This window comes from Prionailurus viverrinus, chromosome A2, assembly GCF_022837055.1.
Source record: "Prionailurus viverrinus isolate Anna chromosome A2, UM_Priviv_1.0, whole genome shotgun sequence".
NCBI lineage: Eukaryota > Metazoa > Chordata > Mammalia > Carnivora > Felidae > Prionailurus > Prionailurus viverrinus.
Window position 1 is genome coordinate 80,768,370 of NC_062562.1, and position 17,924 is coordinate 80,786,293.

Here is a 17,924-nt window from a genome sequence, read left to right on the forward strand (position 1 = left end):
GAATGCATTTTGCCACAAGAATCTATGTTAACTCTTCTATATATCCATAAAATTTCAGGCCTACTTTCTCATCATGATTCCTACCTGCTTCCAAAATAGGAAGGATAACACGTTTGTCTTGATGTTCAGTAATACTTACCCCATCCCTTCATAGTAAAGATCTCAAGTTGGGGCGCCTGGGTGGCGCAGTCGGTTAAGCGTCCAACTTCAGCCGGGTCACGATCTCGCGGTCCGTGAGTTCGAGCCCCGCGTCAGGCTCTGGGCTGATGGCTCAGAGCCTGGAGCCTGTTTCCGATTCTGTGTCTCCCTCTCTCTCTGCCCCTCCCCCGTTCATGCTCTGTCTCTCTCTGTCCCAAAAAAATAAACATTGAAAAAAAAAATTTTTTTAGAAAAAAGATCTCAAGTAACTCATCTCATAAGAGATACGAGCACGCAGGGCCTGCATGTTCTCATTATTAAGTTAACCTTTCTTTAAACTGCCTTTATTTTTTATTTATTTATTTTTTTTAAAGAATAGCATACTTTATTTTTTTTTTAATTTTTTTTTCAACGTTTATTTATTTTTGGGACAGAGAGAGACAGAGCATGAACGGGGGAGGGGCAGAGAGAGAGGGAGACACAGAATCGGAAACAGGCTCCAGGCTCTGAGCCATCAGCCCAGAGCCTGACGCGGGGCTCGAACTCACCGACCGCGAGATCGTGACCCGGCTGAAGTCGGACGCTTAACCGACTGCGCCACCCAGGCGCCCCTAAACTGCCTTTAAAATCAGGTTTTATTTGTGTTGATATACCTTCGTGTTTCTTTTTAGTGTTTGATGTATCTCATTCTGTCCTTTGACTTTTCACTTTTCCATATTCTTCTGTTTTAGAGGTATCTCTCCCAAACAGTAGATAGTTGGATTTATTTTTTTCAATCAGTCAGTCTTTGTTTTTTATTTGCAGCAGTTAGCTTACTTATGATTACTAATGTAATTTTGTTTATATCTATGATTTTATACTTTCAATTTCACCTACCTATTTTTGTTTCTTATTTTCTTTTGGATTATTTTTATAATTCAGTTTTTCCTCTTTACTAATGTAGAAGCACATACTCTTGTTTTTATTCTCTTAGTTGTTATTCTAAAAATTATAGCATTCATACTTATTGAAGTCAAAATTTAGTAAGTACTTTTACTTTTCTCAGATACCATGGGACCTTAGAACATTTTAACTTCATTTTCGATACTCCCAATTTACATATTACTGGTATTGTGCACTTTACTCTTATTTTTGTTAATTAATTACTTCTCATGTTTATATATTTTGAGAGAGAGCATGAGCAGGGAAGGGGCAGAGAGAGAGGGAGGGAGAGAATCCCGCACGGGATTCTGTCAGCACAGAGCCCAGCTCAGGTCCTGATCCCATGAACTGCAAGTTCGTGACCTGAGCCAAAATCAAGAAGTGGACACTCAACTGACTGAGCCACCCAGAAGCCCTGATCTTATTTTTCTCCCCACAATGCATTATTATCATTTCTGCAGGCAAATTCATTTAGATTTACCATCATATTTTCTGTTCTCTTTATTCTTCATTCCCTCTTGCATTTCAGACCTTTTGATGGGATCACTTCCCTTCACCTGGAGGTATGTTTTAGGAATTTCGTTAAGTAGGGATCTTTTGGCAGTAAGCGTTTGGTTCTGTTTGGAACTGTGTTTAATTCATCTTCAATATTAAAACATTTTTTTTTCTGGGTGTACAGTTCTGAGTTATTTTCCACCATGTATTGAAGATACCTTTTCACTGTTGTATGGTTTTCATCGTTCTTAAGAAATCTGTAGGTCCAACTGCCACTTGTTGGAAGATACTGTGTTTTCTTCTCTAGCTATTTTTTTTTAAGTTTATTTCTTTTGAGAGAGAGAAAGAAAGCAAGAGAGAGGCAGAGTGAGAGAGAGAGAGAGAGAGAGAATCCCAAGCGTGAGAGGCTCAGTCTCATAAACTGTGAGATCACGACCTGAGCCAAAATCAAGAGTCAGATGCTCAACTTACTGAGCCACCCAGGTGCCCCTTCTTTTCTAGTGAACTCCTCTTATCTTCTGTGTGCTACACTTTCACGATGATGTATCTAGGTGTGGATTTGTTTTGATTTCTCCTTCTTTGGATTTATTTAACTCTTTAATTCTGTGCTTTAGTGTTTTTTCATCTCCTCAAATGAATTTCCATCCATTATCTCTTCAGATAGTATTTGTACCCCTTTTTGTCCAACTCTGTTTTCCTTCTAGATCTTTGATTAGGGGTATGGCCTTTGTCTTCTCTATTTTTTAACCTCTTTCATATTTTCCCTCTTTGTATCTCTTTAGTCTGCATTTTGGGTAGTTTCTTCAGAACTGTTCTCACATTCCTTAATTTTCTCTACATCTGGCCATATAATTTTTAACTGGTTATGTTTTTAATCTGCAGGTAATTTTAAATTTTATGTTTTCTAAACAAGTTAAGCATGGTATATGTTTAAGTAAGCTATAGGAAATTCAGTGTTTTTAAGTAATAGTGTGTTTTAACTAAATGAATGGGCTGTTAGAAAATAAACTCATTTAATTTGAAGTTGAAAAATAATGCTGATAGGTAGTAACAATATAAATAATACCTCATATTACCGAATACTGTGTCCCAGGCCCTGTGCTAAGTGCTTTACACATGGCCTCATTTGATCGGCACATCACTATTTCACACATTTTTAACAACCAATTTAATTTTAATCATTTTTGTTTCAATGAACTTAATTCCTAAACTAGATAAGTGGACACTTATCTTTTGTAAAAATGTTGAATGACATGATTTGTTTTTTTACCTTTCATTAACCTTATTCATATGCATATAAAATATTACTAAGAAAATCATAACTGAACTGTGATCACAGCTAAGAGAGCTAACGTCTAATGAGTTGTATTAGACTGTTACCTCATCCAGTGAAGATATAAGGAAAAGTAAAACTGATTCAAGGCAGAAAGCACTACATGCTTTTCAGAGGTTTTGGAGTTGTAGTTAGGAAACCTAAATCCTAGCCATTTGAGTTTCTGGTACCATCCAGTCATTATCACTTTGGGCAAGTCAGTGAGCATCTTGATTTCCACATTGGTTAAATCAGTCATCTGAACCTAACAGTTTTCTGATGCAGGGGTTGGCAGACGTTTTCAGTAAAGAGCCACATTGTAAATATTTTAGGTTTTGCAGGCAAGGAGGCAAAATGGAGGCTATATCATGTAGGTACTTATGCATGAGAGAAGACTTTTATCTCATTCCATCTTGTTTGCCTGGCGTGAGGTCAGTACATTTTGTGGGTATGTTTTGTGCTCACTTGCCATCGACTGGAGACATTTTGAGGACAAAGAGAGAAGAGGCCTGGCAGCCTGGACAGGCAGGGTGACAACTGTGGTCAGTTCCATTCTTTGTCACAGTGACATTCAGGTCCCTGTGCACTCTTCTTTCCTCCTGGAGAACCCAGTTGTCTCAACAAATGTCAAGGGATTGCTTAGTATACAGACCATATCCTGTGATTTCCAGAAACCACCCCTCCCCTGAAAAAAAACCCCCAAATTTAAAAATACTGGAAAAACTTCATGAGTTGGAAATTAAAGAAGAATTCTGGGGTGCCTGTGTGGCTCATTTGTTTAAGCGTATGACTCTTGGTTTTGGCTCAGGTCATGGTCTCACAAATGCTGACAGTGCCGAGCCTGCTTGGGATTCTTCTCTCCAACTCCCCCTCTCTGTCTTTCTCTCAATAAAATAAAATAAGCATTAAAAAAAAAAATTCTAAAATAGCTTTGGAGCTAAAGAAGAAATCAAAACAAATTAGAATTGGAGTATATAACTACTTTCAAGATAGTAGAACAAACAACAGAATGGAAGAGTGTTATTTAGTGCAATGAAAGACAAGACACAGAAGAACAAATAGAAGGGTAGACATAGGGTGCCTGGATGGCTCTGTCGGTTAAGCGTGACTTCGGCTCAGGTCATGATCTCACGGTTTGTGAATTCAAGCCCCGCATTGCGCTTGCTGCTCTCAGCACAGATCCTGCTTTGGATCTTCTGTCCCCATCTCTCCCTCCCCCGCTTGTGCTCGCTCTCTTAAAAATAAATAAAACATTTAAAAAGTTAAAAAAAATTTTGAAAAGAAGAAAGAAAGGTTGACATACAGTGGTAGAAAGAAAAATTTTAGAACATCATTACAATAAAGGCAAATGGAGCAAGGTAAAGATTGTCAGACTGGCTATAAAAAAAAATTGCACTACATGTTGTTTACATGAGAACTGTCTAAAACTAAGAAAATTAAAAAATTGCAGGGCGCCTGGGTGGCTCAGTTGGTTAAGTATACAGTTTTTGATTTCAGCTTGGGTCATGATCTCATGGTTTGTGAGTTTGAGCCCTGCATCCGGCTCCGCACTGTCAGAAGGATTCTCCTTCTCTCCCTTTCTCTCTGCCCCTCCTCTGCTCACGTTCTGTCTCTCAAAATAAATAAACTTTAAAGAAAAAGAAAATAACACATTTGAAAGGAAGATGGTGTAAAAGGAAAACATTATCACCTAAAAGAATGTTGATATAGGTATATTAATATTAGAAAAAAATACACTGTAGGCAAAGGCGTTACTGAAGAAAGCGACCATTAGATAATAATGAAAAGGTTTAATTTGCCAACAAAACAGTGATTTTTAAGTGTATGCATTTAGTAACAGGTTCAAAAACATAGAGCAAAAATTAACAACTACAAAAAGGACAGACTCCTCAAAATGGGAGAACTTTAATTCCTTTTGTAAATTTTGGTAGATGAAATAGATAAAAAATGGAGTATGTAAGATTTCAGCCATGTAAATAAGCTTGATCTAATAGACTTGAAAAACAGTGTATAACAGCTGCAGAATGCAGAACTCTTGAACATTGATAAAAAAGATTTCAAGACTTAACCTAATTTGTGATATTGAATTAGAAATTAAAGTCTTAACTTTTTGAGTGCAGAGCTTCATATTTGGATATATTAACACAAAGTGTTTTTCTAATTAGCAAAAATTTTTCATATTTGCTAAATATAGAATTTTCTGTATATAAAATACTGTGGTATCTACCATCTGTTCATTTTTTAATTTGCTAATAAAGCAATGACAGCTGACTGAACACTGCCTAACACTTTTCTCCTAAAAATTGTAATGGGAGGAGACTCCAGTCTGTATGGTGTAGTAGGATGAGCAGGGACTCTAGATTTGAATTCTTGCTAAGCTGCCCACCAGCTCTAGGATCTGGGGCAAGTTACTTACCACCTCTAAGGCTCATCACTAAGTGAGTGTAACAGTGTCCACCTTCTAAGGTTATGAGGAATAAATGAGATACTGTGTATAGAATACTTGGTACCAAGCAAATCATTACTGCTATTACTGTTTTTAATCACTCATGGAATGTTTACCAAGCATCTGTAAAGTTTTAGTCTCAAATTAAGTATTTTTAATTCCTAAGACTTGTCACTAGGTATTACAGGTTTTAAAAAATTCTTATCCCTTCAATTGCCATGAAGCAAGTCTCCAAATCTTTTCTTGTTGCCATTGCTGATCTCTTCTCCTATTGTCCAGGAGATGAGGAGAAGAAATAGGGAGAAGAGAATGGGCTGCTCAAAGAATTTCACCTCTTGAATCAGCTTTCTTTTTTGGATTTTATCATACTTAATACTTTTGTTGGCCTTACAAATGTGACATTGTCTTATATTTTGATTTGACCTGTCAGAACGCATTTTTGTTTCCACCAGCACTAATCCTTCTGGTATTTTTCTGACTACCCAATTCGTGATCAGTTTTAAAGTAAGACTAAGCCTAGGCCTGAAGGATGTATTTATCTCTCATTTAACCAGCTACCGCACTCTAAAAAAGGCCCACATCCATATTGTAACTGCTCAATTCTCAAGGCAGTACAGATTTGATATTCTGAGATATTAAGATAGAAACCCCATAAAATTCCGAGTAGAGAAAGAATGTGCTTTATTAGTATATTTTAAAGGTTAGCAATTGTGTGAGTCATTAATGAAACAAAGCTGTCTCTAATGGAATCCTTAAAGCTTCTTGTTAGTTTAACCAGGACTTTAAGTATATGTACAAATATCTGTATACAAATTCAAAGTTATATTCTTTGCAGATTTTCTTATGAATTCAGTTATATATCTTTACCACAGGAGCTGTAAAATGTTTTAGAAATGAGGTCATCATGTAATCCCATTAAAACATCTCATAAAAATGTTTTCTTATTTTTAGATTACCTCTCTAGTGACCCTTCAGCTATTAACCCTGGTTGGTCACGACGATCAGCTTGATGGACCAAAATACAAATGCACTGTATCTCTAGATTTCATCAGAGCTATTGCTAGGTAAGCATAGAATCATCATTAATGTAAAATGTCTTGAATTATGTAAATGATACACTAAATATAAAAATTAATGTTCTTCCTAATGTAATGTCATTAGTCATTTAAGCAAGAGAAGATCATTTAAGTGCCAAGAATGAAAAAGTTTCACTGTACGATGAACCCTCTTATCAAATTTACAAATGACACAAAATTGGGAAAATTAGCTAATATATTAGATGGCAAAAAGGAAGATTCTGAGAGACCTTACCAGACTGGAATAATGGTCCCATAGCAGCAATGTAGGATTTAATGGACAATTGACTCCAAAAAAACCTCAAATGTACTAAAACAGGGTGGGAGAGACCTGGCTTAAGTCCTGAGCATTTTAGCTGGTGTCTCATTCAAGGGAGGTGATAGGTCTCCTGTGCATTGCCATAGGCAGAACAAATCTGTTGTGCTGTCCTGTGCTTGGCGTTTTAAGAGGGGCTTTGACAAGTGGGAGGTGCCGGTGTTGCGGGGAGAGGGCAGGATGAGAGTGGTGGAGTGAGACACCATGTCTCATCCCTAAGGGATGAGAGAAAAGCCTTAGGAAAGATTTGGTAACCGTCTCAAGTATTTCACAGCCTTTCATGTACAAATGGATGAAACTAATTATGAGTACTTCTAGAATTTTAGAAGTTCTAGGGAAGAAAGTATGTCTGTCAAAACCAGAGCTTCTCAGGGGCATCTAACGCTGTGGACCACTCTCTTTTTTAAAACTCTGTTTTCTTAGAGCCCATGATTCCAGTCTTCTGGTTTTCCTCTTTATTCTTTGGTTGTGCTTTCTAAGGCTTTTTTGCCAGTTTTTCCTTTCCACCTGACCTTTAAATCTAGCTGGTCCTTGAGGCTAGGCTCTTTTCTCTTTTCATATTGTACTTCTTCCTTAAGCAAATTTAGCTATACCCATGACTTAACCATCTCCATATTAATAACTCCCCAGTTTTTAAAGGCCAGACCTTTTTTTCTGATATTCTTGACCTTTATTGGATGTTTCTCAGCTCTATCAATATATTTCCAAAACTGAACTCAGGAATTCTAACCTCTACTTCTGCCTACCAACAAAAAGGAATGTTCCAGCTCTCCTCCAGGATTCCCTATTTCAGTGGTTAGCACTGTAGTCTGCCACATGGTGCTGGCCTGAGACCTAGGAGTCATTCTTGACTTTACTCTCTCCCACACTCCCAGCATCCAAGCATTAGTCCTATTGATTACCAAGTCCCTCCTATATATCTCAGATTCATTCACGTATATTATTTGTTACCTCTCTAGACCAAGCCACCATCATCTTTTCTCTAGTAGCCTCCAAATTGGTCTTCTGTCTACTCTTATCCCCTTAGAATTTGTTGTCCACACTATAGCCAGAATGATCTTATAAAAATATAATGTCATCCTCCTACTTAAAAGTCTTCAACGTATCTTTTTGAATTAGTGTTTTTGTTTTCTTTGGATAAATACTGCATAGTGCAATTAGTGGATCATATAGCATTTCTATTTTTAATTTTTTGAGGAACCCCTGTACTGTTTTCCATAGTGGCCGCACCAATTTACCTTCCTACCAACAATGTTTGAGGATTCCCTTTTCTCCAAATCCTTGCCAACACTTGTTACTTCTTGTATTTTTGATACTAGCCATTCTGACCAGTGTGAGGTGATACCTCATTGTGGTTTTGATTTGCATTTCTCTGATGATTAGTTGAGCATCTTTTCACATGTCTGTTGGCCATCTACATGTCTTCTTTGGAAAAGTGTTCAGATCCTCTACTCATTTTTAAATCTCTTTTAATCTTTCTAGAAAAATTCCTTTTAATCCTCTGCCTACTTTTTAATTGGATTGGATATTTTTTTGGTGTTGAATGATGTAAGTTCTTTATATATTTTGGATATTAATTCCTTATGAAAAAATCTAATTAGAAAAGATATATGCACCACTATGCTTATTGCAGCATTATTTTCAAAAGCCAGGGTATGGAGGCAGCCCAAGTGTCCATCAATAGATGAATGGATAAAGATGTGGTACATATATGCAATGTGATATTACTCAGTCATAAAAAAAGACGAGTTCTTGCCATTTGCAATAACATGGATGGATCTAGAGAGTATAATGCTAAGTGAAATAAGTTAGGCAGAGAAAGACAAATACCATATAATTTTATTTATGTGTGGAATCTAAAAAAGAAACACTTTAAACAAATTTTTTTAATGTTTATTTTTGAGAGAGAGAGAGACAGATTGCAAATGGGGGAAGGGCAGAGAGAGAGGGAGATACAGAATCCAAAGCAGGCTCCAGGCTCCAAGCTATCAGTACAGAACCCAATGTGGGGCTTGAACCTACAAACTGCGAGATCAAGACCTGAGCCCAAGTCAGACGCTTAACCAACTGAGCCACCCAGGCATCCCTAAAAAACAAACTCTTAAATACAGACAACAAATAGGTGGTGGCCAGAGGGGAAGTGGGAATGGGATGAAGAAGTAAAAGCTTCTAGTTACAAAGTAAATAATTCATGGAGATGAAAAATAACAGGAAATATAGTCAATAAGATGGCAGTAATGTTTGGTGACGGATGGTGACCTCACTTGTGTGAGCACTGAGTCACATATAGAATTATTGAATCAATATGTCTCGTACTCCTGAAACTAATATAACAGTACATCAATTATACTTAAAAAAAAAAAGTCTTCCAACAATTTCCCATGACTCTTAGGATAAAAAAAAAAAACCAGGAATCTTTAAAGTATCCTACAAGACCCCAAGTGATCTGGCCCCTGCCACATCACTTTGTTGCCCAGGCCACATCTAGTACAAACACTGCTCTTGGTATTTGCACTTTAACCCAGCTGGCTTTTTTTTAATTCTTCATATTCACCATTCTGCTTCCCATCTTTGCAAATGTAGCACTTTCCAACTCCTCCACTCCTTTATCTAGCTAACTGCAGCTTAACCTTTAATGTCATTTTAAATGAAAAGTGTTCTTAAACCACCATCATCCCCGCCCCCCCCATCACACTATACAGGTAAACTGGTCTCATTCTTTTCTTCTGTTACTTATCATAGTTTTAATTAAGTAATTAATTCAATAATTAGATTTTATCTTTCTTTCTACCATATAAGTCCACAAAGCTCAAAGCAGAGACTGTATGTCAATCGCTGCCTTACCTCAAACTTAAACACGATGCTTTAAAGTTAGTATGTGCGGAATATATAAATAGTACATATTTTCCTATAATGATTAGCAGTAAAACTTCTGATGAAAAGGAACCATTGTGGGCTTGTGTTTGGGGGAAGCAACAAGAAGGGGGCTAAAGAGACCGTTTCATTCCAAACTGAGGTATGGTGGAGATAAGAGATCGCAAGGATAGTTACCAAAGAAGAGGTAGGTGTGTCTGTTGCTGACACCTGTGGTAGAGAATGAATTATTAGATCAGAAGACACAACCTAAATGTTCAAAACAAGAGAATGGATTGCTAATTTATTGTATGTTCTTATTTTTGAAAAGTACTGTGCAGTTATTAAAAATCATACTTTTGAAGTTTGGTAAAAACATAAAAGTACTCTTGATACAGGCTTAAGTATCCATTATATATGGAGTATATAACTCCATTATGTATGGAGTTATATACACAAGAAAAGTAGGAAAACCTAAAGGAAGAGAGTAATGGTCAAAACTGGCAATTGCTGCCAGGAAATCAAACATCTGTTTTAATGATAAAACAGTCATTTGTAACTTTATTGGGAACACTTACAGGACTACAGTGGGTTAGAAGTCAGAGATTATAGTATTTAGAAGAAAATTGATGCAGCAAATAGAATGCTTTTAATTCATTTGTTCATTTAACATTTATTATGTTGCCCATTATAATCACTGTGCTAGGCTTTGGGGGATATAGCAACAAGTATAACAGATACAACCTATCCTCATTAGCCTGTATTCCAGTTTATTTTTGTTTGTTTTTTGTTTTTTTGTTAGAGAGGATTTTTATCTACTAAAGGGGTTGTGAAGTTGTGAGAGGGGTATTATTATTTAAATATTTGAATATATTTAAATGCTTATGGTAAAGGGGTAATAGAGGAGAATCAATGATACGAGAGACAGAGATTAAAGCCTCAAGTCCTTGAAATGGTTTATCAACATGGCATTTAGAAACGAGTTGAAAGAAATAGCTCTGGATGAGCTGGATGAGGGAACTCTTCTTGCGTTATAACATGAAGAAAAAGTGGATTCAGATGGAGCTGAGTTTGGAATTTGGTGGCAAGAAGTTGAGGGTATTCTTGTGTCATCTTTTTTGCCTGTAAAGAAGGAGGCAAATTTGAGACCAAGGACAGAAGTAATAGCAGTCTGAGAGGAACATGGGTATTTGAAATAACTGCTGTGGGGAATGGAAGAAAGTGCTACCAGGAAAAACAACTTGCTGGGAGTATCGAGGGCCTATTTAAGGTTCCTGACCTTGAATTTACAGTGGTACCAGTCTGTGAAACTTGTGATCCTCTCCAGTAGCATTCCATATGTCTCTGGTACTGGGACAGCAAAGGGACATTATTGAAATCACAGAGGATTGGGGTTTTGCCAGGTGAATTTGGTGGATGCTAGCAAGTGAGTACTTAAAGTAAAATAACCATGGAGTCTGAGCTAGGAAGGGAAGGAAGGAAGTGAAGCCAGTAGAGGGCCAGTAGTTCAGTGCCTAGAATGTAAGACTCATGAAGTATTTGTAGATCAGGAGAAAGTGAAGGGGCTTGTGACCTGTTTCAAGGTGTTCCAGATAGCTTAAAGAAAGAGCCTGGGGATCAGAGGATAGAATGCCTGAATTTATGTTTTTAGAGGTGGAATATTTCTGAGTGTGATCATAAGAGTAGAAAAGAATGTCATTGGGGTGCCTGGGTGGCTCAGTCGATTCAGTGTCCAACTTGGCTCAGGTCATGATCTCACAGTTCCTGAGTTCGAACCCTGCATTGGACTCTGTGCTGACCACTCAGAGCCTGGACCTTGCTTTGGATTCTGTGTCTCCCTCTCTCTCTGCCCCTCCCCAGATCGCGTTCTGTCTCTCTCAAAAATAAAACAGATATTAAAAAATGTTTTTTTTTAAAAAAGAAAATGCCATTGAAGGTAAGTAAGACAGGTGTGCCGTGAAGTCACTAAGGCTGATACAGATCTTGGGATGGAGAGGAGGACTGAACTGGGTGCTATAGTTTTCAGTGACTAAGAGATAGTGGCAGGGCGATACAAGGTGGTGAGTGGAATGATCTGAGTCTCAGAGGAGCAGAGCTTTTGGTACCAGGACACCAACCCCACCGAACAGGACATTGGAAAGAACTGAAGAAGAGGCAAGGTCCTTCAGGGGGAGCCAGATTTAAACCCAGAAGAGAAAAAACATACATGGGAGAGACAGAAGACATAGAGAACTTTATTGACCAAGGAACAGTGAGAAAGTTTGGACAGAGAAGCAGTTGGAGGCTTTAAAGAAGTACAAAATATGGAGGTAGTATATGGGCAAAGACAGCTGATGAGAAGCTTATTAATTATTGTCCTTAGGATGTTCTTAGTGTGAATGGTAGTTTTAAGTTTCTTTCTTACATAGTCCTTGGGAAGACAATACAAGATAACAAGATTGAAACTTAAAGTTGTCTGGTTGCAAGTTATCAGAAGAACCAAACTAAAAAATCAAACTGCCCACAAAAGTAAAAGGAAATAAAATAGCATCCCATGAGAAAAAAACATATTTCAGGGTAGTAAAAGAATCAACAAAGTGAAATAAAAGGATAAAGGGAAAATTAAATCTTTAGACATATGCCATTTAACTAACTTGTATTAGAATATTCTGAATTCTGATTTAAGAATTAATACTCCTAGAAAAAAAAGAGGACAACTAAGAAACAGGCTCTTAACCATAGAAAACAAACTGATGGGTACCAAAGGGGAGAAGGTGGAAGAGATGGGAGAAATAGCGATGGGGATTAAGGAGGGCACTTGTGTTGAGCACTGAGTGTTGTGTATAAGTGTTGAATCACCGGAAACTAATATTATACTCTATGTTAACTAACTGGAATTTAAATAAAAACTTGGAAAAAAAGGAACTGATTGCCCCTAGGCAAATTGTCACTAACATATTGTCATAAACATATTATTTATGTTTATCCTATTTTTTTCTGTATGCTTACTTTAGAAAATAATTCATTTCTGGGGTGCCTGGGTGGCTCAGTTGGTTGAGCGTTTGACTGCAGTTCAGGTCATGATCTCATAGTTGGTGAGTTTGAGCCCCTCTCTTTGCCCCTCCCCTGTTTACTCTCTCTCTCTCTCTCAAAAAATAAATAAACACTTAAAAAATAAAAAAAGAGCAAGTATCTCTTGTACCTGTACAAAAACTATCCAAAATCTTAAAATCATATTTATATGAATTTGATTTATATAAATTTCATGGCATCTGAAGCCATGAAAAGCCAGAGAAAGTATGTATAAAGTACATAACACTCTTCGTAAGTTAAAGCATTCTTTACAGCAAATTGTGTTTCCAAGTCCTGTAATCTTTGGAACGTGTGACATAAGTTTTGATGTCCTTGTAGTTATTCTTTCAAATTCTGCCACTACAATAAGGTATGTGGGGTCAGTAACCAAGTCACCTGTTTACATTGGAGGATGGAGAGATGATGGAGAAAGACATTTATACATCTTGGGCGTTCAGTGTTTCTTTTTCCTTCTAAGACTAAACATTTTTTTAAATGTTTATTTTGAGAGAGTGTGAGCAAGGGAGGGGCAGGGAGAGAGGAGACAGAGAATCCCAAGTAGGCTCGCACTGTCAGCGCAGAGCCCGATGTGGGACACGATCTCATCAACTGTGAGATCATGACCTGAGTCGAAATCAAGAGTCAAATCGAAATCAAGTGAATTAACTGACTGAGCCACCAGGCTCAGTAAATGTGTCTTAAAGGAATGATCTTATAGATTCAATTCCTGAGTAATTTACTGCCTTGAAAAAGTCCAAAAACCTTAAGGGTGTCATTCAGTTTGCTTGAGTACTTCCCAGTGACAAAGCAAAGAAATGGGCTGTAGTGAAGCTTTTATAAATGGATACAGTCAGGTAGTGTAGTGTTTTTAAGTCTGTCCATTCATTCTAGCAAAGAAAACTTTTCCACAAATTATGCTAAAGTTATACAACTAGATTGAGTAAAATAAAGGAGTCCTGCCACTAACGAATCACCGTATTTCATTTGTTTGCATTTTCTTCTGGTCCTAGTCCATTATACAGATGCTTGTCCTGAGTGGTCAGTGCTGAGTTGCAATTCTGTCCTCCTTTTCCCTCTTAGTGTTTGTAGGTATGTCTTCATATTGGTTGTTTTGTATGACAGTCCCATATTTTATCACATAATACCCTCTAATCCTGTAGTTTTAAATTTTAAATGTTTTAATCTTGGCTTCTTCTAAATTTCGTTTCCCACTCAATGTCAAAAAACCCAAAAGCCCAAAACAATAAAACTTAACATTAAATCCACTTTACCTTGTCACTTTAGGTTTGTAACATTAAGACTCAAAGTTACTGTGGGGATAGATGCCTGGAGAAATGAACAGTTCCCCTTCCCTTTTTGCCTATGGTTTGAAATAGCCTTTTATATCTGTTTCCTTCTAAGATCCTCTAAAAAGGATCTGATTTTCGACCAGCATGATTTATATATATTTTTTGACAGTTTTGTCCAACTGGAAGTTTGTACTTTTTGTCATTTGGGGGCAAAAAAAAAAGGTTAGCGTTACGCTGTTGCCAGTAAATTTGGGAAGTCCTGGAATTGAGCAGAAGAAAAACATAAAAATAATATAGAGTATGATATAATATCCATACAATTTGTGTCTTTATGCCTGAGATTTTTTTTAAATTTTAGTAGCTACTTTTAGTTGTTTAATTACTGTTAATGATAATAGGATTGTCCTGGCATTGTTTTTATACCATTTGGAAAGGTTTAGTATTCTTCAAAGGAACTATTGTAATGAAACAATTAAGGTATTCTTTGGTCCTACATTAGGTGCCACAATAGCCATAGCGTCTCATTTGAGCTATTTTTAAATGTGTTTTCATAAGCAGCATTCGCAGTTCCCCATTCCAAATTTCAAACAACATTTGATATGTCAGTCATTTGCTTAGAAACTTTTTTAGAAAGTGTATTACAAAATGATAGACAAAAACATTAATTGATGATGGTTTAATAAATAAGAGCATGTAATTACTGAATCTTTAAAAGGCTGTTCTCACATGGATGATTATTTTTGCAGAATTGAATACTTTAAAGCTTTAATTTTATATTTATTGCTAGATCATTATATCTAATTATTTTGACCATTTATTCAAATAATAAACCTCCAAGTCTGAATATTTATGGTGAAGAATGAGTTTGGAGAAAGGAAAATAATTATATGTCTCTGTCCCTCTGCTATTTTATTCTGCCTGCCATCAGAGTACAAAAATATACATTCACATCGTCTGTTTGTTGTACCATATTCTTGGATCATACAGATTTAGTTACAATACGCACGCAGGTCACCCAGTGTTGAAAGACTGAAAAGAATGAAAACTACAAATGAGGACAGATCAGCTATGCATTATGTAATGATAAAACAGGTGTTTTGGAAGATAAACAGTGTTCAGAAGCAGAGAAGATTTAAATACTTTTGCATCTCTAATTACTTTATTCTGGTTTTTAGACAAAAAGAAGATAGCTTTCAAATGAAATCGAAACTTTCTGTAGGATAATTGAAATAAAGAATGTTGGATAGTTCTAACTTTGTTTCCTTTTTTTTTTTTTTCCAGAAAAGCAAACTTTATGTATGGGTCGGGGTGGTGGGGGGGGGGGGGTGCAGAAAGGAAAGTTTTTAAAGAAACCTCGTTCCTAGTGACGTTTTATAAAATGAATACCATTCCTATCGTGGTGCTTTTCATAGCCCTATAGGATTGGTTAGCGTTAGTTGTGAATAATTTTGCATGTGCTTTCCAGAATCGTACATAACAAAGCTGAGCAGTCTAGGGGGTGAGGATACTAACATATATTATCTATTTTTGTTTATAGGACGGTGAACTTTGACATAATAAAATACTTGTATGATTTCTTGTGAAAACAAGCTTCAAAGCCATATGGACACTGTGACAATGACTAAGCCAAGCTGTGTTCATCCAACTACTTAGCTGGCCAGGGAGAGGAGTTCTTTGGCTCTATTGGATTTGTCCAGACAGGTGCTGGCCCAGCATGGAATCTGATGAAAATACTCTGATTGGTCTGGGTGGATGTGAGCAGAAGACTATTTACCAGGGACCCTGGAGTATTTGGAAGCAACGTGTTAATTATAAACAGCAGGGTTTGAGCACAATCTGTTCTACTCTTAATGATGTTATCTTAACACTGAAATTGCCTGAAACCCATTTACTTAGGACTACATTTTGCTCTGTGAACTATCCCCTGCGCTTTGAACGTGCCAGCAGCCCTTGTATATAAGCCCAGTCTTTTCACTTCCTCTCCACAGGAGCCTCTGCAGTTGCTTGCCAAAGCAGATTTTCCTAAGGCCACCGTTTTAAAAGATCATAGTTGCAAAATATAATAAATAGAAGGTTTTTTTTTTTTTAATCCAAGCTTGTATATGCTTAGCCTTCACCCTGATTTTCTTAAAAGGCCCAAGGTAGTTTGATCAGATATAGGCCAACTTTCCATCCCCAAGCCTGCTTGATAACTGCAGTCTGCTTGTGTGGGGTTTTTCTGGTCACTCTTGCAATTAATCACCCAACCTAGCTTTTTAATCCGTGTTTTCTTTCTTAAATTACTGGACTTTAAGAGTTCCACAATAAAAGTTTTTCCTGTTATATCAGTTATGAACCTTGGGTCTGATTTTTTTGTCGGTTCATATTTTGAAGAAGCTTTCTATTAGCAGTTGAATACTTGAAAATTGTTCTGAGCAGATTTAAAGTGCTTGATTACAGAGCCCAGTTTACATTTCAAGGGCATTTTATTCTTTCCTTCCTTTTTTGAAGAAAAATTCTCAAAATAGTCACTGCCAGATAGGAAACCTCTTCATGTGGTTACTGCCTGCCACTTTCTGGATCAAAGAACGCAAGCAGTTCTGTTCTTGCATTTGTTTGGAGGTAATAAGAGGGAGAGAAGGAATGGACTTCCTGTTTGCCTCCCAAAGGATAACATCCACCTTACCTGAGATTTCCCACAGAAGGTGGTGAAATTTTGTGTTGCGGAAGATGTTTGGAGAAACCAGGACCAGGGGAGAGCCATGTGCATTGCAACTTCAGGCGTAGGTTTCCTGCACAAAGAAATCCAGGTATCATTGAAGTAGAAATCAGCTTGGGTAGCTGATTCAAGGAGGAGCAGTGGTGGGAGTTTTCAGCCCCTCATAGTTTACTGTAAAGTGGCAGGCCTGCAATACAGTCTTCTTGGATAGGCTGGGCCCAATCTGCATTTCGAGGGAAGAATTCTGGAATGTCAGAGGGAGAAGAGATTATCAAATAGGGAACTGCCGTGAAGGACGGAAAGGAGGCAGAATACACTTAGAGAAATGTAAGTGACTCTGCCTCCTCCTCACTGCTGGCCACCTGTCCCGCAGCACCTTGCCTCTCCTGTACCTGCTCCACACAGTGCTACCAGCCCCACAGGAGGCTTCCCTGAAGAAGACCTTGTAACCAGAGTTTCCCTGCTCCTGACTGGACCATAAGACCTTCTCTGTTTATAATTCAGTTTCTAATGGCTTGGTAAATGACTCACTAACTAATTTGATTAATTTATTTAAATGAAGGCTAACAGAGCTTAATATGGATATTAGCATTTTAACAAGGGTCATCCGCAAATGAATTGTGTAATTGGATGATAGGAATCTCCAATTACAGGAAGGAGTCTAATGATGAGAATTAGGCTGGCTGGTGGGCCAGATATTTCCATGAAGAAAGGAGGTGCTTCGAGAATGGGAATCGGTGCAGCCACTGTGGAAAACAATGTGGAGTTTCCTCAACAAATTAAAAATAGAACCAGCATATGATCCAGCAATTCTACTTCTGAGTATTAATCTGAAGAAAATGAAAAATAATTTGAAAAGATCTATGCACCCCAATGTTCACTGCAGCATTGTTTAAAATAGCCAGGATATGGAACAACCTAAGTGTCTATCGATGGATGAATGGATAAAGAAGATGTGGTACATACATGTGATGGAGTACTACTTTGTCATAAAAAGGATGAAATCTTGTTATTGCAGCTATGCAGATGGACCTTGAGGGTGTTATGCTAAGTGAAAAAAGTTAGAGCAAGACAAATACTCTATGATTTTTTTTATATGTGAAATGAAAACACTAAAATGAAACCGAACTCCTAGATACAGAGAGCAGACTGGCGGCCAGATGGGAAGGGCATTGGTGGGGGCGGGGGGTTGTGAAATGGGTGAAGGGAGTCAAGAAGTACAAACTTCCAGTTGTTAAATAAATAAGTCATGGAGATAAAATGTACAGTATGGCAACTGCAGTCAATAACCTTGTGTTGCATATTTGAAACTTGATAAGAGAGTAAATC

At 37.3% G+C, this 17,924-nt stretch overlaps 1 protein-coding gene across 3 annotated transcripts in view; it reads left to right on the plus strand.

The window, feature by feature from the left end:
* The window catches only part of ORC5 (origin recognition complex subunit 5), an 81,981-nt gene extending 65,762 nt beyond the window's left edge, over positions 1-16,219 (plus strand). Inside the window, exons 13-14 of one of the 3 annotated variants that reach the window (XM_047849609.1) lie at positions 6,264-6,376; positions 15,435-16,219. In XM_047849609.1, coding sequence (XP_047705565.1) covers positions 6,264-6,376; positions 15,435-15,480 — 159 coding nt within the window. In that variant the 3' untranslated portion in view covers positions 15,481-16,219. Of the gene's footprint in view, positions 1-1,588; positions 1,623-6,263; positions 6,377-15,434 lie in introns of those variants that run through there. The other 2 variants (XM_047849611.1, XM_047849610.1) reach the window with 2 other exon arrangements.
* The last annotated feature ends 1,705 nt before the right edge of the window (positions 16,220-17,924 follow it).